The sequence below is a fragment of the Ischnura elegans genome, chromosome 8, assembly GCF_921293095.1.
Source record: "Ischnura elegans chromosome 8, ioIscEleg1.1, whole genome shotgun sequence".
NCBI lineage: Eukaryota > Metazoa > Arthropoda > Insecta > Odonata > Coenagrionidae > Ischnura > Ischnura elegans.
In genome coordinates, this window is record NC_060253.1 from 46,252,106 (window position 1) to 46,275,116 (window position 23,011).

The 23,011-nt window shown below is 37.3% G+C and overlaps 1 protein-coding gene across 1 annotated transcript; it reads left to right on the forward strand.

The window, feature by feature from the left end:
- The first annotated feature begins 589 nt into the window (after nucleotides 1-589).
- LOC124163444 (serine protease persephone-like) lies at nucleotides 590-22,790 on the forward strand. The gene is made up of 8 exons (XM_046540361.1): nucleotides 590-936; nucleotides 15,543-15,920; nucleotides 16,544-16,635; nucleotides 16,961-17,085; nucleotides 18,340-18,424; nucleotides 18,800-19,133; nucleotides 20,108-20,292; nucleotides 21,295-22,790. Exons 1-8 carry the CDS (start codon nucleotides 810-812, stop codon nucleotides 21,472-21,474), a joined length of 1,506 nt encoding a protein of 501 aa, XP_046396317.1. The 5' UTR covers nucleotides 590-809; the 3' UTR covers nucleotides 21,475-22,790.
- Nucleotides 22,791-23,011: the final 221 nt, after the last annotated feature.

Here is a 23,011-nt window from a genome sequence, read left to right on the forward strand (position 1 = left end):
GTCAAAACGTCAAAACGATCATTCGTCACAGTAATTTGGTTGCATAAAACTGAAGCAGGAATCTATTTCCTTTACCCTGTTTTTTCCAACAAGATAATATTTAATTTTTCCGTGTTTATACTCTACTAATTTAGGAAACTAAATTACTGGCACTGATTTGTTTCTTTTTTATTCCTCCGGCACGCATAAATGTTGGAAATATGTGATAATACGGCCTTCACATCAGAAAGTTTGGAGACCTCTGCCCTATTTGATTCCCCAAAAAAAATACCCATACTAGTCCAGGTATGGGTCCCATTCAAAGGAATGCCGCGAAGTGAGGAATTGAAAGAGGAGAACAAAAAAATAATTAATGCTTCCTGTTTATATCACTGCAACACGGATTTCCCCGCGCTCCCGGGATCAGCTAGCTTTCAAACTGCCGGGCGCTTCTCGGATCAGCCGTCACAGAGGGGGAGGGGAAGCAGCGAATGGAAAACGTCGCTTGAAGCACGTCACTACTGCGACCTTACACTCTTTCAACCCCTCCAACTCCTCCCCCTCTTTCACCCGTAACCGGAAACCTTGCACCTCCTTTATAAGCAACTACTCCACACGTGCTACGGACATTCGGATAGTTTCGTTCAACGGCGAAACATCTATTGGTGACCACCGGAGCGGTGTCAAGTCCTCCCAGGACTTCCCAGGTTCTTCGGGACTGTAACAAGATATCATTCAAGACGCCCCTCTCCTGTTAGTAGGAGGGAAGATAGAGGAGACTGAAATCAAAGTGGATCGTTGTATAATCTTCCTGAAGTGCTTTCATAACCATGGGGACCGTCGTGCAAGCTTTTGTCGGTCGTACCCTGTGGTCTACGGCTTCTGCTGCGGCCCTCGCAATCTTTCTGTGTTCTGCAATATCATCTGCGAGATTCGTGACATCCAGTGACAATGCAGGTAGGTTAACAACACCATATTTATCGGGTTTTACGTTTGGTGAGAAGTGGGACTGGGAAATTTCCTTTAAATTCACACCGACACGATGTATATACCACACCCCAAGCAACCTCGAAAGGCGTGTGGCAGGTATTGGGAAACTCTCCGTCAACTTTTACGAAAACATAAAAGAAATAGGGGCGCAGTGTGAAAATTTTGATTAGCTGAGTTTCATTTAGTATTCTCTTAAGTCTTACGAGTATATTGTCTGAGAGAAAAACGGATGGATCCACCAATATAAGCCAAGTATTACGCGCAGTGGCGTAGTCCGGACCCCCCCCCCCCCGCGAAATGTAAAAGCACTATTATTTTTCTTCATAAAAGAAAACAAAATATTGAAAAATCATGAATTTACAAAGTATTTTTTTTAAATGAAGTTTTTCCGATTTTGAAAAGTGTTAAAATTAGTTTAAACCCATTACTTAGTATCCAATTTATAAAAAAAATTCCCCCCTGGTTTTGCCCCCCCCCCCCCCCCCCCCCCCCGAACGAAATTCCTGGCTACGCCACTGATTACGCGAAAAGTGTTTGGCAAGTAGGAGGAGATCGGGTTGATGTGGTGGCTAGAGTGTTGGCTTCCCACTTGGCGGGCTCGGGTTCAAATCCCGGCGATGGCAGAGAATTTTCAGAGACTGTCCGATCCCTACTTGAATGTTGTGTGGAGAACATTTCAAGCGCAACACTCCGTCCGTCGGACGGGACGTTAAGCCGTGACCCCCTTGGCGCCTTTCGTTAAGACCAGGCTAATGCCGACGCCGGGTTTCTCCCCATCCTTTCTTCCGTACCCTTCCCGCATGGCGTAAATGACCTCAGCTGTCGGTCGCCTCCTCCAAATACCATACCATCTAAATTTGGGGAGCGTAGTGTTCTTAACGAGACATGGTACCCCATTTTAGCGTCCCACCCGAAGGTCTGAGTAATACACCTTCCACTCGGCACCCTATCGGATAAATTGGATTCGGCGGCGAAAATGTTCACCATCGCCGGCATCTAAATCCAGGGCTGGTTTGTTTTTATCCATCCTGCATGTCCAGGTTCTAACGGAGCGGCGTAGAAAACTATTTCCCTTTAATTCCTCGAAGTTGTACTTTGTCGGGAGCTTTTAACACTTTTAAGTTCTGTGCCCCGTCCTTATTTCTTGTTTTCTCTTGTGTGCATTTGACTTTCCACTCTTACAATTACTTTCATTTAATTAACCTCTTTTTCAGAAAGCGTTCCCACAAATCTATTAGTTAGAGAAAATGAAAGTGCAAATCATGCCAAGTGTCATTATTATCATTGAAGTGCAGAAGTTTAAAGTCCTATTTACACGACAAATGAACACGGACGAGTATTGTTTGATTGCATGAGCGATTTTTGTGGACCGGAACGGAAAATTTTCAAGTGCATGAATCAAATTAGAGGAGGCTCAATTTTTTGTTTATGCATTCGCATAAGTTGGGTGGTTACACGGTGCATTTTTGGGTTCATTCTTACGTTCATACATTTAGACGTTAACTTGAACGAGCTGATGTACCGTGTAAACAGGCCTCCGGATACTTGAGCCAGAAGGCGTCGCCTGTGCTACACTCTCTCATTAGACAAAATTTCGAGATCCAACTCATCTGACGACGGATAAAATGCGACCTCTACGCTCGTTTTGCTTTAGGAATAAAAATTTGGGAATACCTTTGATTGAAAAATCCGCCCGCTGTCTGCGTTATAGCTTGTCCTCGCGTTACTGCCCGGTGTCTATGTGCGTTATAGTTATTAGATAAAGATATTTATTTCACTGCCCCAAAATATTACAATATATGCATACATTAACAGTGAAATTAGACACCCCTTAAGATGAGTCTTGATTAGGGGTTGCCATTGCATACAAATAAGGCAATGCTCGGCAGTACATTTTATAATAACTTTTAAACAAAAGTGGCTCTTCTATGAGTCCTTCATATAAACATTTGTCCATGTGCATGTATACAATCTTGAAAACATACAAAATACGATTAGAATACAGTAATAGGAAAATTAACATGAAATGAAATTATAATAAATTTTGTTCGCTTGAAAGTTGCTGTCTTCCGGATAGAAACCAATTTTTAGCTAGAACAAGCTGAAATTTATTTTCATCTCACAGAAATAGGTCGGTCCACATTGCCACCTTTATAAGACTTTACATCCACCTATTCCTGCTGGTTTTCTTGTTGAAGCTCCGGAAACAATCAGTACCGATCGTAATTCTTAACCATATTTCTATGGAAATAATTTCCGTCCTAGGTTACTTTGTTGGAATTGCAGAATTAATAAATATTATGTTTCGTCCCTATAATTTAGTGCATACAAGAAGAAAAATTATCCCCACGTGATAGTAACTCCAGCCCAAGTTTCAGAGATAAAATTAGTTTTTTTTTCAAATTTTCGAAAAAAAATTTTTAAATATATAAAGTAAATACTTAGTATAGCTTTAGAATTATTTCCGGTGTACCATAAGCTACTGCGAAGTTTTTGAACCGAGCAAAATGAGAAATAATCATCGAGATGGTAAAATATAATTGTTGCTTGCCTCATAGGTCTTGAACAGGTGAAAGTAAAGTTAAACGATACTAATGCAATGGCATTGGTCAATAAATAAAAATTACAGCAAAGTTGTATGAGAAGTATGAGCGAGTTCAAAATACATCATTTCAACTAAAACAGCGTAAAAAATACTGAATTCATCGCAAAATACTTTTATTCCTTCCTACAAATTGGCGTGATCAAACAGTGCTTGTTTTGGATTCTATCGACTGACTATTTAATAGTCAAGTCTTCTGTTGCCATAAAAGAAAGTTTACGCTCAATTTTTTTTTTATTTTATCAAACGACTCTATGTATGGAGTATCGATTGTTAATTAGTACTCGATCGTTAATTTTCAACGTTTTGTCATGATGTGATAGCTAATTGTAAAGTTAAGATACTATGGTAATATTTTATTCGTGGATATATTCTGATTCCTGATAAGCTATATTTTGCTCGTCTTCTGATAGCATCTCTTAAGGCATTAACATGGCTGTGTTGTAGTTCCCTTGATAATTATTTTGATGCTATTTCAATTGCATTGAATTTATTTTGGTAGGACGAAACTGAATGGTTTATTGGTTTCACGGTATTGAAAGGTATATTACTAGGACGCACAACTGCTCTAGTAGTCGTCTTTTGTCTTTCTTGCAACGTATTTCTCATTTAAAACCTACTTTATCTTCTTGAAGTGCATACGAAGTATATAGAGGAGGCATTTGTGAGCATTTACTTTAATCTGTAATGTAATAATTTTACATCCGAGAAAACACTGAGCTTCAATTTTCAAATTGGTTCTTGCCTTAGAGAACACCTATAAGATTTTCAGTTGATTTGTCTTCGCTTTGCGTCATTCAGGTAAGACAAGGAAGTGGCCATCAAGTCAGGAAAGGCTCTGGCTCTTGAATTTGTGAGGGATAGAGTCGAGGCGAAAGCCCTCTGTGGGTCAGTTTGACACACAATACCGTAAATCGACTATTTATGTTTGCTAGTTCCCCTTCAGTTCCTCTCTGGGTTTCCCCTCCCCACCCCCTGAAGGAAGTTAAGACGACGCTAAATATTTCGACATCTTTCCTGGTGAGCGAATCCTTTCTCTCTGCTTTGAAAGCTAGTTCCATATGCTATCGTCAAACACATTCTGTCAACTATTCTCCCCAAATATTTCAACTACCAATATTACAAAAGAGGATCCTCAATACGTTTCAGGCTTGATTTTGTGGAATATTGCTATATACATGATAAAACACAAATGGTAATGTTCACACTATTTAATTTAGTACAACACTTGAAAATGACACAAAGTGTCGAAACCATGGTCGGTCAGTAAGTGTTACATTTAGTAAGATCCTCCAGTTTGCCTCTAAATGTTTTGTCACATACCGCGCATGTAAATGAGTTTACAAAAGTGGCCACTGTTGTCGCCTACGTTCAAACTGATCTGAGTTTCACGGGGAAATATGGTATAATTAGGGGTGAAAATGATATGCATGATAATTGTGATATATCACATTCATAATATTTCAATGCTTTTCCTCCCAGTTACAAACATTATAATGCAAAATATTGGAAAAAATGGATCGCATTCCACTCATCACCGGGGCGCGGATATTTTTGAGAACCGATTAAAGTGCTACCGAAGTGGCAACAGAAATCAGCCTTCTGTGAGATGGAATTGGGCCTCCTCTACGCAGTCCCCTTGATTTCAACCGTGGAAATTTCTGTTACCGTCGTTCATTAAATAAAACAGATGTGGGTATTATTTCCTTTATTATTTTACTCAACTCAACAAAGGTTTTGTTGGAGCGAGTACTATACATTGTTTGTCAGAAAACTGAGGAAAAAAATGTTAGACAAGCGGGGATGGAAAAGAATAGGATTTTGGGGACTTGCTGGTAATCGAAGAGGGAAGTGAAATTCATAGCTAATGTAACTGCTGAGCGATTCTTTGAAACCTTATGATAATATTCTAATCCCTGATAAGTTATAATTTGTTCATCTCCTAATAACATCTCTTTCAGACTTTTCCATGGAAGTTTTGTGATATCATTGATAATTATTATGATAATATTACAAACGTATTGAATGATTTATTGGTTAAACGGTATTTAATGGTGTATTTACAGGGTGCACTACCTCTCCAAAGGCCGTTTTTTGTCTTTTTGCGACGAATTTCTCATTTTAAACCTACTTTATCATCATAAAATCCAGAATATAAATTGTAGACATTGTACAACATTTGTCTTGATCTCTAATGTAGAAAATTTACATCTGAGAGAATAGTGAGCTAAAATTTTCAAATTATGGATGCAGGCAAATGTTGACAAAACTATATTCTATCCACCCTTAAATATTTTAAGGGGATAGCCTAAATTTGAAACTTGTACTTCAGCGCGAAGTAATATTGACGAAGCGGAGGTGGCTTAAGTGTATTATCACTCTTTTACGTTGGAGAACTGTAAATACAGCCCCCTTTGGCATCGTGTCGTTAGACTGATGGCCAGCATAATATCTTTATTACCCGTGCAGAAGGGGTATTAGGAATCCATTTTTTAGATTTCAGTGGTTCGAAATAAAATTTCCAGATGATTAAAAACCGTGACTCTTCTTAACGAAACGGCAATGGAAATAAATAAACTATCTCGGATGCACCCCGTGTAATAAGTTTGGTGTTGTGCCTTAAATATTGCAATTTGCTGCTATAAGTTTTTTTTTAGAGGTAGCGGAAATATTTCGCTCAATATCTGGTAAATTTAAAATTTTACTGCGACAGAATGGTATGACTGCGTAATTCATCGTGAGCTATGGGTATTCTTTCTCTAGATCTTAATTGGGCCAAATTTTAATTGCTGCTTCGAATTTATATATTCATTTGGATGACTACCTCACGCTCCATCCTAATGCCCAATGTTTCGAAGATTTTACGTTGGTGGCCCTTCGACTCGGTGACGTCAGTGGCCCGTCATTGACGTCAGTCCAAGGGCCCATCGGATTTCTGCACTGCTTGAAGTTGCCAATTCTTGCGGGGGATATAACTGTTTGGCCCGTACTGTGTTTGGCAATATCTGGGGACCTCGCAAACCGTTTAACATCGGCAACGAATACTCAATTTCATCCTCTATCTGTGGATACTAACAAATTTTGGTGATCTTTTTTTAAAAGTGGCCACTGTCAACTTCGGAGCGATCCATTCATTTCCAATGTTTGCAATGCAGTATTTGCACTCGCGAGGAATACGATTGAAAATGTATGAATTTTAATGTTATTCATCTCTTACATAAATTTCGGAAAATAAGCTATTTCTCCGTGATATTCGTATTTTCTAATAGCTTCAGCGTCGCAGAACTTTTTTTAAGCCATTTAATAACCTATTGGAGAGTCCTTTCTTTTACATTCATATTCATGGCACTTTTTATCCAAGCGAAAGATATCTGATAGGATATCCGATATTTTATAGCTGACGATTTTCTAGACTAAATCCAATTATATTGAATCATTAGGCTTAACCTTGGTGTATTCATGGAGTGTGCCGATGTCTTGATAAATAATGTATCAAAAGTGTTTTTATGTGATATTTTGATTTAAACTGAAAACCTATCTTATTTGATTATAGTACGGTACTGGTATTTATCCTTTAAGTATTTTCTACTTGTCTTGCATAGTGTACCGGTGCAAATATTATCTAATATACCATGCCCATTGCGTGAAATGGAAGGGTTTATTTGTAGACAATATAATTTTTCCATGGATTTTGAGATTTCATTATTCAGTCTTGTGTGTACTTTCATATCATTTCACTCCGTTACGTCTCGTTTCATACCTTAATGATCTTAATGATACCTATTTAATCGTAGCAAAATGAGGTCATGCTTACATCTCTCTAACGAATGTTTAATATCCTCATTAAGTGTTTTCTTATCCTAAGTCTTCCGAGAAAGCATTGGATTAGATTCGGCTAAGGTGTGCTTTTAGAACTATGTTTATTCTTACTTTAACGGAGAGGCAAGTAATTGCTCATTTGATATTTTATGCGTCGGTATAATTATTTCACTGAACCTTAATATTTATACATACCTTAATATTTCTTTGAAGAGATTTTATGGTTAGAAAGGCCTAATTCGTTGGTGAAGATGCCAGTGGAGAACATTTAACTGGATTTCATAGCCAGTTTTTGCTGATTCATTAAGCCTATGTCGGGATAAAGAAAGCGCTTGTAAAACATCAAGTGTCACGTAGGCGTTGATATACGGTTTTGTCGTATCATTCAGCAACCTCATCTACCATCAGTCTAAAGATCTTAATTATGGTGCGAAATTATCAACGAGAGTGTTGATTTGACTTAATCGACTTTTGATTGGCGCGGACAAATAATAAATGCATAAATCGGTAATAAATGGTGAACTGATGAGGGGAACTTAAAGTATCTTACAATTCACTTCCACCAATCCCCATGTAAAGTTAGTTTTAGGAAATAAATGAGATTTTACTTACTATTTCTTGTCTCTTGGGGGTAGAAATTGATTTTATCATGTTTTCTTTCTGAAGAAGATTTTAATGCAAATACATGTGCCCTTTCATTCAGTTTAAACCTGCCGCAAGTAGCAAGGGGATTGACCAGGATTCTTTTCTGGGAGGGCACAAGGGTCTGATAGGCAAATTGTCTTCTCATATTTGAGATTAAAAGCAACATGCAGCAATAAATTTACCAAATATTCTCTTTATTCTTTTATATTTTAATGTGAAAGTTATCAATATGAAAATATTAATAAGTTACAAGAATAATAACGACAGTTTTCGAGCTGCTTACCCACTTGGGCGATGCGTTTTTCCAGCGCCGACTAGCCATGACTGGCAAATCTATCTTCTCGACTTGGGCTCAAGTCTCAAATTATTGAGGCTGGGAATACGCAAAACAAAACAAACATAATGATAACAGTGTTAAAAATCTTGTATATTTTTTAAGCGCCTGAGGGGGAGCACAATCCCCCGTGACCACCCCCTAAATCCGCCTATGGCTCGTGGCAATTATAGGTTATCGTGAAACTTCCAGTCAATTACATTTACGCACTAATAGATCAACTCAAACCCAAGCGATCTTAGTCAAATTTCCAGTAGATAGACATCCAAATGTTATTATAATGGTCGAGGTGGAAATTGTGTATGCTTTTCATCGTAGCAACTGACATGACTAGAGAGCTTAGGATAGCTGGTCAGTAACCAAAAGCAGAGGTCGTCATGGAACCACCTACTACAGTTTTAAAGCGGCAAATGGAAACAGCTTTCTAATTGTAAGTAAATACCTATAAATAGATTTTTTAAATCCTGACGCTTCCCCATCTTTAAGAGGGTTCAATTCAATAGAAACATTTTTTATTCTAAGTAGGCAACAATATGACAAACGATATAATCGTAGTCAACGAATCTGATCTAGCTTTTCGTCAGTTAGGTTTTTGGCATTTTGCGAACTACCTCTGACGGAGGAGGCAACGACGGAGGTCGTCACTGTGTTGAAAAATGTCATGAAGCATCGAATTTCCAGTCGTAACCATAGTATTGATGACATGGAAGCAAGTAACGCTGAGCGCTACACTCATCTCAGCTGGAAGTACCTTGTAAATTGCCTTACGATATCGTTGTCGCCAGTGCCGGATTTAGCACTGAGCGAGGAAAGCGGCCTCTTTGGGGCCTCGGCCTCAAAGGGGGCCTAGCAGGGTCCATAAAAAAATTGAAATTCAATTTGGTATAATAAGAAAATTTATTGTTAATGTGAATTTTTAAACGCAGTAAATTATTATTAAAGTTTCATACCGATTACGGTAGGTTTGCAGGGAGCTGCACGAGGCATTCCGGCAGGCTCCCTTCCCCTCATAGACTTCTGTCCATTTACATGTAGTCCTAATTTTTAGCTATATTTTATTAGGTTTTGGCCAGGCTTTTTAAACTATTTTTATCTTCAGTAACTAGTGAAATATTCATCTGCTAAGGCTAAAATATAGAGTTTTTCTCTTACTTTATTCCTTGGGCTTGCAGTTTTACCTTTTGTAGGTAACTTCCTGAAATTAAATTAAATAGTAAAGGAGAATCCCGTCTCCTTGTCTAGTTCCATTTAGCACGTTAAAATCTGTTGATAGTTCGTCATTAATTCGGGATTTTTATCTAGATTTGTCAGTGCATATTTTGCTGGGTTTGTCACTGTCCCTGGGATCATAAGCGGATCTAAGAGGGGGGGCACGGGGCACGTGCCCCCCCCCCACCCCCCAGACCCTTAAACAATATGCAAGACTTTTAATACGGTCCAATTATCATTGCCTTCGTTTTGTATTACGAGGTATCCTTGTGCCCCCCCAGAACAAAACAGCCTTGCTTGTGCCCCCCCCCAGAATGAAATCCTGGATCCGCCCCTGCCTGGGATTCCCATGTATTTTAGGTATTTCCACATTTCGCAACAATGCCAACTGTAATTGTATGATTCACTAAGTTCAACTGAACAAAATTTTACTCCAGGGCTTTGACTCTCTTAAGATATTAAGTTGCGCAGAAAAATCACTAATCGCCCAGCTCTTGACACTAGCAAGTACTCCCTTGAGCTATTTGACACGAATTGACTTCGTTGCGCGCGCCAGAGGGATGTTTTTCCGCATGAGAAGAAATGATGCAAAAGAACCGGTCGACACTAAAGCGTTGGAAGATAAGAAGGTTGGAACTCAAACGAGGGATGGGAAGAGGTCAAGTGTCAAGGCCAAGAGAAGAAGAGTTTACCATTGGCGTCAAACGTCTGCCAAGACAACTTCTATCCGAGAGTTTTCAATAAGAAAAGGCTTGGCTGGTGATAGCGTGCAGATATGATAATATTTGCGGAAAAAATGTTTTCTTGTTTTTAGGTCTCGGACGAAGTTGCTCCTTGGAATTTTTACAGTTGCCCTTGCACCTTCCAATGTTAAGTATAACGGAAAACAGTGATTAGTGCGTCTATAGTGCCTTAAGAGAAGGTTACTTGCATCATCGTTGGTGCATAATGCCTATCTACTCGAGTAGATAACGCACTTATCTCACTGTTATTACAACCTCATGGAGTTATTGATTCATCCAGTCTCTCTATTACTTGTATAAATCTAAGCATTATATAATTCTGTTAGTAATTCTATCCTTTTATGCAGTGGTAGTATAGATCATAAAAATGACCAAAGTAATGTAAAACCAACACTTTCCGTTTTAAGTAAAGTAAGGTAATTTTTGATTGTGTGTGTCATGTAATTCAACTTAAAAATTAGCTTCAAGCGCTGCCTTAATCACGATAGATGCGTCGGTTCCTATATGAATAAAAAAGTTAAATTCATGATTCTCATTTCAATGGCATATCCAGAGAGTTTTTAAATATTTTCAATGAAATTTACAAATGTATTGGCGTCGTAGTCAGGATACAAGAGAGAGCTAAAGAATATTTTTAGAGGTTCGAATTCTAATTCACTATATATTTTCGTACTTCTTTGGAAAGTACACAACCGTTCCTAATCTAAATGGGTGCGAATATCTTCCTTTATAGAGTTGCGTCATCTTCCTTTTTCCGGTACCTGGCTAATACTTACCAGCTTGGTTAACCTATGGCGACCGCAATTTCTCCGCCGTAACCGGTGTAGCCTTCAGCCATAGCAACCTTCTTTTCGACGTACAATTTACCAGTGGATTGAATCAATCTCAAAATTTCTAATGGCGTTCTTTAGGCATTACTCTTGTCGTTGTTTCTTGGAGGTCGGTATGGTTGGTTGGTATATGTCGTTTTCATGAGTATATCATCGGCTGACAGGCACAAAAAATGGGCATTCCCCGTGAACATTTTTGATAAATTCTTTTCAAAAATAGCATTTTTATGATTCAGATGATATTACTTGCCTAAGCCTTTAACAATGTTGTTTTATCCTGCAATAAATGAGTTTTTTCCTCAAAAGCCGAAATAATATTTGTAATACCGAAGGAAATCAGATATAGATAAAACTTCATCGAACTAGATTTTTATTTGTTAGCAAGTGAAAGTGGGAACTGAAGTCAAATCACGTTACTTACATGAAAATTGTCCCATTTTCGGCTTAAATATTTGAGAAAATTTTGATAGAAAAATACAATTCGTGACTTAAACACATTATGTGCAACCTCACTTTGCTTGTTAACCTCGACGATATCGCATACGTTGGCTTAACTTTATTATAGCACGCGCGAATCGTATTTATTTTGAATCCCGCTGTTACAAACCTGCTTCCTAAAAAATGCTTAATATTTACGCAATAGAGTTAAACTCCGATTCACTTGATTCTTGATCCAGCCTCTTGCAGCAGGCGAAAGTATTGGCTAAGGGATATTTTTATCCATAACTTTTTAGAAAGCTTTTTTTGCTAAACTTCATGTTATATGCCACTATTGTATTTTTTAATGGTATTAATAAATTTAAATGTAATTCAGTATTCAATTTAAATGAAAATTCCTTCTCTCAACCAACGTAATGGAAATTACAATAAAAATTATATGGTTTTCTCTCACTTCGGATCTCGATAATCTATAACTTACGTGAGGCGTGCATTAGATAGAATTGAATTGAAATGAGTAATTAACCGGAGAGAAAGTATCATTGGAAAATATCATTTGATTAAAGGAAAATTTTAACGTTTAAATAAGGTGGAGGACTAGGAAATGATGTATTGCATGCATAATATAAATAAATAGAAATTGAATTTGTATCCTGTGAAATAACTATTCGGGATCCAACTTTGATCAAACTTTATATTCGACCCTTACTTGGTTATGCTAGCTGGTGTTTTACTTTACGTGAAACTAGTAGCCTATTGAATCATACCGAATACTCTAGGTCTTTACCTTGAAATGTATTATATCTTTTGAAATGAGTGGCGCCGACTCCATGGGGCCTGAGGGGGCCCGAGCCCCCTCAAAGATTCGTTAGGGGTGGCTGAGCCCCCCTCAATAATTCAAGAAAATAATTAAGTTATACTATGATTTGGGAAAATCACAAAAAATATTGGTATTTTCCCATGTTTGACGATAGATACCTTTTAAAATGCATTCAATAATGTGTTAAAACAAATAATTTTAAGGTAGTAAGCAGCTTAACTGAAAACAAGTGGTGTGAATTATGATAGTGTTACGGTGCTGAGACACACTTTGAATTTAACCTCTTCCCGGGGTAAGACCCCCGATATGGCCCCCCCAATATTTTTTATATGTCGGCGCCCCTGTTTGAAATATGATTTTGGAAAGGAACTTATTGAATAAAAAAATCGATTGTTTTCTTTTCAGCGTAATGAAATCTGCATAGGTAAAAATACCTAGAATATAAAACTGAGTCGGTTTTTGCACTTAGTAAGTGTGGAGTACTACCAGTGTTTGATTCATGCTGAAAGTAAAATCCTTCCCGTATGTGACCCAGGCACTATTTCTTATGTCTTCGGTAAGGAAAAGGAGTGATTGCCGGCAGGACCGGAACTACTGACTTTTCTGCTTCTTTGTTTGGCTCTGTCTCGCTAAACAGAGAAAAAGCGACAACCGGAACTCAAAACCATGCTAAAAATCAAACTATATTGAATATACTGCTGACATTTAGCCTGCGTCATATAGGTACCAGCATTTCTTTTATTCTACGGAACACAACTGTACCTATTAATTTTCAATTGACCCATTGGTTTCGAAGTTAGCAGAGATTTGCGTTGTTTATAACAAATCAATCATTTTTAGTGGCGTAAACAATTTGTTTTCTGCAAACTGTTAATACTATATCTGGCTTCCATGCATAAAAATTACAAGTTACTGGAACGAAAACTACGGATAAACCAAGCGCTCTAAGTTGGGAAACTTGATTTTACGCGCAAAAAATTGGTACTTTTTTGAGAAAAATGAAGTTCAGGAAATAATATGGAGCCGAATATTTTTAAAATTTAATGATCCAACTTAGAAATAAATTCTATTTTGAATGCTTTCTGTTGCATTGAAATTAAATCCTTATCGTTTACGCTATTGCGAGCAGGAGGAGTGTAAGTTTGAGGAGCTCCTGAAACTCGTGTCTTGCTTTTTTTACAGAGTAGGGAGTAGGAAGTAGGAGTTTTGTCAGGAGAACAGTTTTTTTCCTCCCTTCCCTTCTTCCCACCACCACTAAAGTTTAATTTCCCAGTAAACTATTTCTTTAGTTATATATATATATATATATATATATATATATATATATATATATATATATATATATATATATATATAAATATATATAAATAGTTCAAGTTAATATTGATAAAAACAGAGACACAAAAAAGAAACACTCACATTGAATAAATAAACTCGTCGAAGCTATCGAAGCACTTCAGGCTTCTTCGTCAGCTATATATATTCTGTAATAAGTTTTTTAAACACTTGTTAACAGGGGCGCAGCTAGGAATTAACGCTGTCATTGGGTGTAATTAGGTATTAGTTAACTAATACCGGGATGTGTGGGGGTATGGAATACCCACCAGGATAAGCGGTAGGTGCGAGATTAATAAATGCAGAATTATAAGATAAATGGTTCAAAATGGTGAGTTTTACGACTTTGAGAGGGAAGTTTTATTCATCCTTACACTATTCTATTAGTAATATCAATCCAATTAAGTAAAATGGATTAAACTTAAAAATTTCTCTGAGCTCTGGGGGGTGGGGGGGTTTATCCCCCAAAACCCCCCCTCGCTTGTTAATAACACTTATATTAATAAACTTATACACATTAATATACACCTTACACTTATATTGATAAAAATTCCTTGAATTAGTAAACTACAATACACGTTTTTACGCTCCAGATTCCACTGTCGAGCGCTCAGGAAAATTATTCATAACAGTAACATGACAGTAAAATACTCATTCCAGATCCATGAGTTACGTAAATTCTTAGTCGTGTCTTAAAATGAAGTAAATGACTTGGTAATGTCAGTGTAATAAAATTGATAAAATGTACAATAAAATTAAGTAAAATGAAACGATATTAGTGGAGTTATTATGATTTTGAAAAAATTACGTAACTTGTTTTAATAAACTTTTAAAATTTTGCCGCCCCCTGAAATCTACCGCACCCTAGTTCCGGGTCTGGGTGCAGGACACTCTGCCTTCCTTCCTTTCTTCTATGAATCGAGACGGTCACCATAATTCGCTGCTCAGTCTCTGGTCTCAATTGGAGTGATTGAAGTGTTCTATTTATATCTCAAAATACTTATCTTTCTCGAGGATTGTGGAAGTTTTACTTCAATGCCGTAGCCTCAGACAGCGTCCGAATTTTCTCATTGACCCAGTATGGTTACGACCTTCGGATGATGCGTTCGGCGACGGCCGATTTATTTAAATCACCCAGTATGATTAGCCCAGTGCTTGGGAAATAAATTGATTCGATTTTATTTTCACCGTTTTCTTCAATCGTAGACGATAAAATTTGTTCATAATAGGTGACTGTATCATTTGTATTTGAATTCATCTTCGATATGTTTCGAACTTCTCTCTATGGTCTAATTTTACTCTTCGTTGGTTTTTCATTTGATTTATTTGTTTCTCTTATTAGTGTTCTTTTTATTTTGTCTTTCAACTGTTCTACTATTGGATTCATTGATTTATTTATCAATGATTGGGCGACATCCTCATGATTAGACCGTTCGCTTGTTTTCTTCTACTCTGGTCTTATCTAAAACTGGTTATCCCTAACCGTGGTCAAATGTAAATACTACGGAGGTAAAAATAGGAATTCGGAATGTTGATAATTACTGGAGGAATAGTGTTGCCATTTACCTCGGGATGGAAGTGGAGGTTAAAGCCGATCGTGGTTATGGAAATGCCAGTTAATAATGACTTGTACTTCAGACTACGCTTCCAAAAATTTAATTCTCTATTTGTTTCCCCTTAAAGTATATTTCTTTGACCATGTAAGCAGTGGATACGTCGCCTAGGCAAAATTTTGGTCCCTTCCTCCCTTATCCCTTCGCCACTGATCCCTACATTTCGTAATTTTCGTTATCCTCAGTGGGAAGCTCTTGCAGACTCCAGAGCGGTCACAGCGGGGAGTGTCGGCTCATCACGGAGTGTCCGTCGGCCCTGGCGGCCCTGCGTAGGACGGCGCGGCAGGGGAACCCCACGACGCGTCACAATAGGTGCGGCTTCAAAGGCACCATCGAGGTGGTTTGCTGCGAGCGGAACGGAGAAGGTGGCGGGCGCCGGCCCACTCCTGGAGGAGGCGGTGTGCGGCACAACCCGGGAAACAGGCAGCCCGGGATGAACCAGAGGAAACCGTACAATCCAGGCTCTGGCGGCAGATCCAACCAGAACCAAGCTCAGTGGATGCCTGGAAGCAACAGGAACCCGTCGCGAACAGCCGCGCAGACAGAAAGGGTTGCCGATGCAGGTGGGAACAGTTTGAACGCATGCCTAATTTTTTTCGATTTATCATAAATGGGGACAACTCTGCCAGATTTTGAAATATTGTTTGGCGCCCTACCAAATTCCCGAACTAAGCAAGAGATGCACCTATGTTTTCATCAAAGAGGCGATATAATTGACCGTCCTTACAATGAAATCCCTGGCATCTTAACATTTTCTGACGAAAATGTCAACGTTTTCTTTTAATATTGAAGTTTTCCAATTTCAGTGTTCTGAGTATCCCTATATACCTTTTTTCATATTGAAGAGTTTTAACAGTTCATAGTTATTTTTTCCATTGTTTTATTGAGATTTCCACTGGTTATAACCGTTGTGACTAATTTGGTAAAGTTGCCCCAGTTCCAGGGAATCTTTGAGAAGGGAAACACCCTCTTTTCATGTTCCTGCCTTTCTGATTCCTTGACATCAATATATTGTCTCATTGGTTCTTGATTATTTCACCTGTAAAAATTATTTATCTACCTGAAATTGTCAAAACAAATGTCAAAACAGCAACAAATGGCAACAAATGTCAAAAGTCTTGTGGCTATCCATATTCTATCTAATTTATTGCACATCTTACAAATAAAATCTTTTCTATTATTTCAGCATGCCGAACCTACATAAGGCAATGCCCAAACAAAGTTCGCCCATACATCATTGAGGGTACTGTTGCTGGCTTAGGAGAAATACCTCATATGGTAAGTATATAACCCCACTTTTCCTCTGATAAAACTACTATTCTCAACATGTTTCATTAGAAACATTACTTTTTTCTCAAACCCCACAACTTATGTACTTAAAAACAAAAACACACCCAAAACAAAATAGGGTTGCTGTGGAATTGGTTTTTGAAAAAAATGTCTCAAAAGTGCATTCCTTGAATTGGATACCTTCTGTTCGGCACTTTACTTAAAGATGCATTATGTTAGATTTTTGAACACTTCATATCAGTTTGAAAAAATTACTGTTTGATAACTGTTCCTGAGGAAATGATGCCTTACTCCAAATTTTTATTACTTTTAGGCAGCATTAGGCTACAGAAGTACTGATGACAATGGAGGCTCTATGATTAAGTGGAACTGTGGTGGATCTCTGATCAGTGACAGATATGTCATGACTGCTGCTCACTGCACTAATACTGCCATTGGGTAAGTGCACTGGTATACGTTATAATCCTTTGGTATTTGGTTATAATCCTTTGGTAATTGGTATGCTCCAGCACTCCTTCATCCTATCTCAGGCCAGTTCTGTTACTTCCAAGCAGCTGTTCTTCCCCTATGAGTTCAATAAGTGAAAAAAACTAATATGTACATAGCTCACTATCACAATGTTTTGCCATGACTCCAAAAACACTAACAAAAATGGGAAAATCAAATAGTAATACATATAACTTTTTTATTGTTACTCAATATATAAAGTAATTTTCATTTGCAATAATTAAATCATAAATAAATAAATTTCAATTTGTAATCAACTAATTCTAATAATCTTATCATACTATTTTTCCCGAAGTAATTATTAATTTTTTTAAATTACTGTTCCGAACTGTCATTATAATGCAAAAGCATTGTATGGATGCATAAGGCAACTCACGAATCTATATGTGCTACTCATGGTGCTCCGTGCGCACTTGATAAGGAGCTATGCCTCTTAAAATCCCTGAATCAAGCTTCGCCGTCTACTTTTGTGGGTGTTGGAACAATTTTTATACGAGTAACGGCTTCGACGGCTAGGTGGAAGGGAAAGGGACCCCCGGGTCACCATGTACGTTGGATTTCTGCACAATTTTCATCATAAAATATCTTTTTTAGTAGATTAATTATTTTAACTTCAAGTGCAAAATGAGCTAAGCACATGATGATACTGCATGAAGGGATGGATTAAGTGGCATTACAGGGGTCAGTAGGGTAATTATGCCAACATTCTTAATAGTTAAATATTTTTTTCATCATTGTAAAGGACTAAAGGGAGTGAACATGACAATATATAGCTATTTTCTCATTTTTTGTTTGTATGAAACATTAATATTTTATAATTATTTTATACTTCAAGTTGGCTATTTATTTCTTCTACATTGTCAAACTTTGTAAATTTGTTCAATTTCATTGGTTTTCAAGAATAAAATTGAAATTTTTGCCAAAAAATGTATTGAAAAAATGAGTATTTAAAAATATGCTTCATGGGAGAACTCTCCTCTCACCAGGATGGTATGTATTCCATACTCCCCGGACCCAGGTCATGACCCCCGCCCCCAAATTTTATACTGGACTCCCTCCTGGGTGTATGTGTTTAGCTCATTTTGTACTAGTAATGTATTTCATAGTGCTGGAGTGATATTAAAATGCTTGATTCAAGTACCTATGTCGGGAATTTTTTATGATTGAGAACAACTTCCTTTTCAGGCCACCTGTTGTTGTAAGACTAGGTGATCTAGATCTTGCTATTGAAGATGAAGGAGGTACTCCCATTGATTTTTCTATTGAAAAGGTATGAAAATACACTTTGAATTCTATCCCTAGTTCTATTGAAAATAGGCATGTTTAATTTTATCATTTGCAATTGTAAATTAATTATGGGAAATTGTGGTGCAGCGTTTTACCTTAAATATGGTGTGCTCAATTTTCTAAGGTTTGAGTGACAGATCAAGGTTTTGCCGCTCTTTTAAGGTGCTATTGTACTTAAGTACTCCTTATCAAAAAAGCCCACCTTACATTGATAATATAGACATTCACCACATTAATACCTTGATTTTTCACAGTGGAGGAAACCAAAAATTAGGCTTTGTATTTTATCGCCAAGTTTCATCATGACACTTCAGAGACCAGATACCTTATGATGCAAATTTGTTCCATCGTTTTACAGACGGAACAGCATCCTGACTATAACTTGCAGTACCGTTACCATGACATTGCCCTCGTGAGGTTGAGTAGATCTGTTAACTTCACTGAGTTCATCTGTCCGGCATGCCTATACACTGGCGGGCCATCAACTGCGGAGCGAAGGAATGGCGCAAACTTGTCTAATCGCATTGGAGAAGAGGATGGAGGAGAAACGAGCGGCAATGGCTCTGAGCCAGATGATGCCTTGGTCAGTCGTTTGCTGTGGAATGGGGAAGAGGTCGGCCCGAGGCTGAATGATGTCGAAGACCTAGGAGACAAGGATCTCTATGTATCTGGATGGGGTGCCACCTCTTTTCGTAAGTTTTAATTTTATGAAGGCTGAAAGTAACCTATACTAAGTAAACTAGATGGTTGCCAAGAGGCACTTAGGCATGGAGAGTGCAATGTGGCTTAAGCCCAGCAAGAAATTTTTTCATATTTCCCAAAAAAAAGTTTTTTGACTAACTAAATACAATTTAAGTCGCCACGTAATCATTCAAGATTTATGTAATCATTTTTATAAAAAATCGTTTTGTTTCTACATTAAAATACCTACAATATTGAGAAAATCTCGTGTTTAAGTGGTCTCTGCGTTATCAGAAATTTTTCACTTTTGGTATGCGAATGGAATGGTCTAATGTTCATTCCATCACCTCCTCACACATAATATGAATATTAAGATTGCCACTCAACACAATTGGAAATTTGATGATGTTGCTGTTCAATAATAAGTAAATTATTAAAAGGGAGTAATAATGTTGATCTCATTCCATAATATTTGTTTTTGTGGCTCTTAATTTTCAGAGAACAAAAATTCTTATGTAAGTTAATGAAGAACAAAAATTCTCATGCAATGACATACATTTTGTTTTTAATAGGGATGGACTAGAGAAAATATCAAAATGAGCTATTGGAGGCAGTGACAAATAACTTCTTTCAATAAACTTTCACCTCAATTCTTATTTCTTTCATTGATAATTAGTATGTATGTTTTTTGATGACTTAATTGGGGTGAATATAAAAGAGAGATGATTTTTTTGTGTTGACACTGGCTGTTGAAGATATCCTCTCTAGAATGCTGGCTCTTTTAAGCTTGATAAAATTATTTCCATACATACATAAATATTATCCCCCCTTCAATCCTCTTTGATTTTTGAAGTGATTCTAGCAGACTTAAGATCTTCGTGCAAAAATGAATTCTAATTCTTGGTGGGCTGATCATCTAATATTGTAATTTTTTTCATGGTTATCACCAGAAAATATGGTATGATTGTTTTGATTTGATTTTCAGCTGGTGACGATGAAAGTAGAAGTAGTGTCCTTTTGTTGGCCAAAATACAACCTTTTGACTTCAATGAATGTAATACCAGTCTGCATGAAGCACAAGGGAGGTCAATACATTTGATTCCTCGGGGTGTTGAAGCTGAAGGGCAGCTTTGTGCTGGAGATCGAAATGGAAAGAAAGACACTTGTTTGGTAAGAATGACTTTTATTTTTTTCCATACCAGCTCCTATCACACTGCAATTGAGGTCCTGCTTTGTAGTTTTTGTACTAGGAAATAATCAGCTTAATAGTAATATTTTATTGTCTAAGCCACCCTCTTAACCTTAACCAGTTGCATGTTTTTGGCATCATTCAAATGCATCATTTTCAAACCATACTTGTCAGGCTTGCTAGGACTATACATTTTGAAACGGTCTCGGCCTCTGAAGGCAATAAACATTTCACCAATGCGATTTACCATTCCCAATGAATAGCAGCACTGGGAGTTGGCTTTTACTAGAGAGAAAAATAACTCAGAAATGGGAGTTAATGGGTCAGTTATGTAATGGGCTCACAGGGTTATCAAAGTGGAGACTCTTAAGAAGTAAAGTAAACCACTGTTGCACTGTAGTCATTGGCACATGAAATTTTGGGGTTCAATTGGTTCCAAAACACAAAATACATTACATGCGTACTGACTGCTAGGGGTAGGAGAAATTAACCAAGCCAGGGAGTACTCCAAGGAAGGTGTGATTTATGCAAATGAAGAAAAGTGATAGATCGTTCTTAGAAATTATGTCCCTAGAAGCCTAAACATATAACATGAGTAGTGTAGGTGCAAGAGAGCACCAAAACATATTCGTTTAATGACATAGGTGAAACGAAATGTGATGATGACCATAGTTTTAATCGAAGTAGTTGATATATTAGTATTTGATTAGTAGTTGATGTGTAGTAGTAGTTTTAATTGAAGTAGTTGATTATTCAAAGATTGCCTTTTTAGGCATCACATCATTTCCTACTACACACGTAAATGTTTGCTTCCAGTCACCATATTTTGTATATTTTTTGCAAATTTACTAAGCATGCAGATATTTCACTTTTGCATGTAATTTTGTGGAAAATTTTTCATACATCTGAACTTCCAATATTTTCTGGCCCACTACATGGATGTGAAAAACACCCTTAATTTTTATCCTTCATTTATTTTGAAGGGAGATTCTGGTGGTCCACTCCAGTTCAATGGAAAAGGGACACAGAGTCTGATTTCAGTGGCTGGCATTACATCGTTTGGCTTGAAATGTGGCCTCAGCCTGCCTGCAGTTTATACTAGAGTTTCCCACTATGTGAATTGGATTGAGCAAATCGTCTGGCCGCAAGGTCCACCTTCCTGACTAGATAAGCAGGCCGGAGATTCATCAGCACGACCAATCTCTTCAGCCAGCATGAGTGCACCCATGAAGATGCATCCGACCCTTTCCAAACCAATGAAGCCTTCACGACAATCCTTCTACAGACCGTCCAACAGACCGTCTACATATCCATACCCATCTATCAGTCACCAGAGACATCGAAATCGCTCTGTGCAACCACCTATGTGGGGAGATGTTGTATTTCCAGGTCCATCAGGAAGAGGTAGGGCAAATTACTGGAACAGTCTAATGAGACACTACTATTGATTTATGTATCTAAAAGTTGATAACCTGTTCTGTGAGAACGTACATCATCAAAATTTTTCCTTGCTGATCAGGTTGAGTGACTTTATGTGCCAAATTCTATCATCATCATCCATTTCATCAGAAGAATAAGAACTAATACACTTGGCTTATTGATTTTCTTGTAAAGAAAAGTATTTTTTGCAAGTATTATCTCTAATTATTTGTGAAAAATATTATCCATGCTTGGTATACTTGAATTTTATTTCTCTTTTTTCTCCGAACTAGAAATTTACGCCATCATAATTGAAGTTTGGTATTGTGGACATAATATAAACAGTGGGATAGGTATTGACAAAATTGGTTAGGGAGTGGCCCCTAGACTCAAAACTGGCTCAAGATGAAAGGTGAGGTGTAAAATGAAAAGTAACTGTTCTGGTTTAATACAAATGAGGGGTTAAGTTTTCAAACTATACATCACTATCACTTCATCATTCCAAGTTACTGTACTATCCATGTAATTCTGGTGATGGACCAAAGAAAAAATACAATATCTCTCAAAGCTAATGTAAATAGTTGCATGGACAAAAACTTTAGACATAGTATTGAAAAATTACCTAGTAATAACTTGTAAATAGTGGTTTAATCCTTGCTGTAATTGTATCTTTGTGTGCCATTATAACTCAACTTCATAATAGAAGGCTCTGCAAATAATGTTATTCCACATTTTCTCATGCCTGAGACCTCCATTTGGTAAATTTTATAGCATTTCATTTTGCTGTAGATAATGATAATATCATGAAAACCTTCCTTTGATTTCATTGCAAATATTTCTGTGATATGTGTGATTTTTATTTAGCAATAATGTATCCCACTTTTCAAAATAGGTAGTGATAAAAAGTACCTGGATGTTCAAAAAATTACAATGAAATCTGAATGCATAGGTATCACCAGAAAGCTCAAATATTTATTTTGGATATTTATTTATATGATATCATTTTGCTGTGCGATAATTTTGTACAAAATGAAAAAAATAAAATCTCCGCAAAAAATTACTATTTTTCATTTATCTCCTTGATAAAAATAAACTCCTCTCCCTGATAAAAATAAACTCTTCCATTGTGGGGAGGTCTACCTTGTAATGAGGGTAAGGGAAGAATAGGGCTACCGTTCCTATACCTTTCAGCAGGGGTAGACGGAGCATATTTTAGAACATTGGTGGGTAGGCCCTATCCTTCCTGGAGTGTAGGGGAAGGTAGAGGAAGTATAGGCCTAC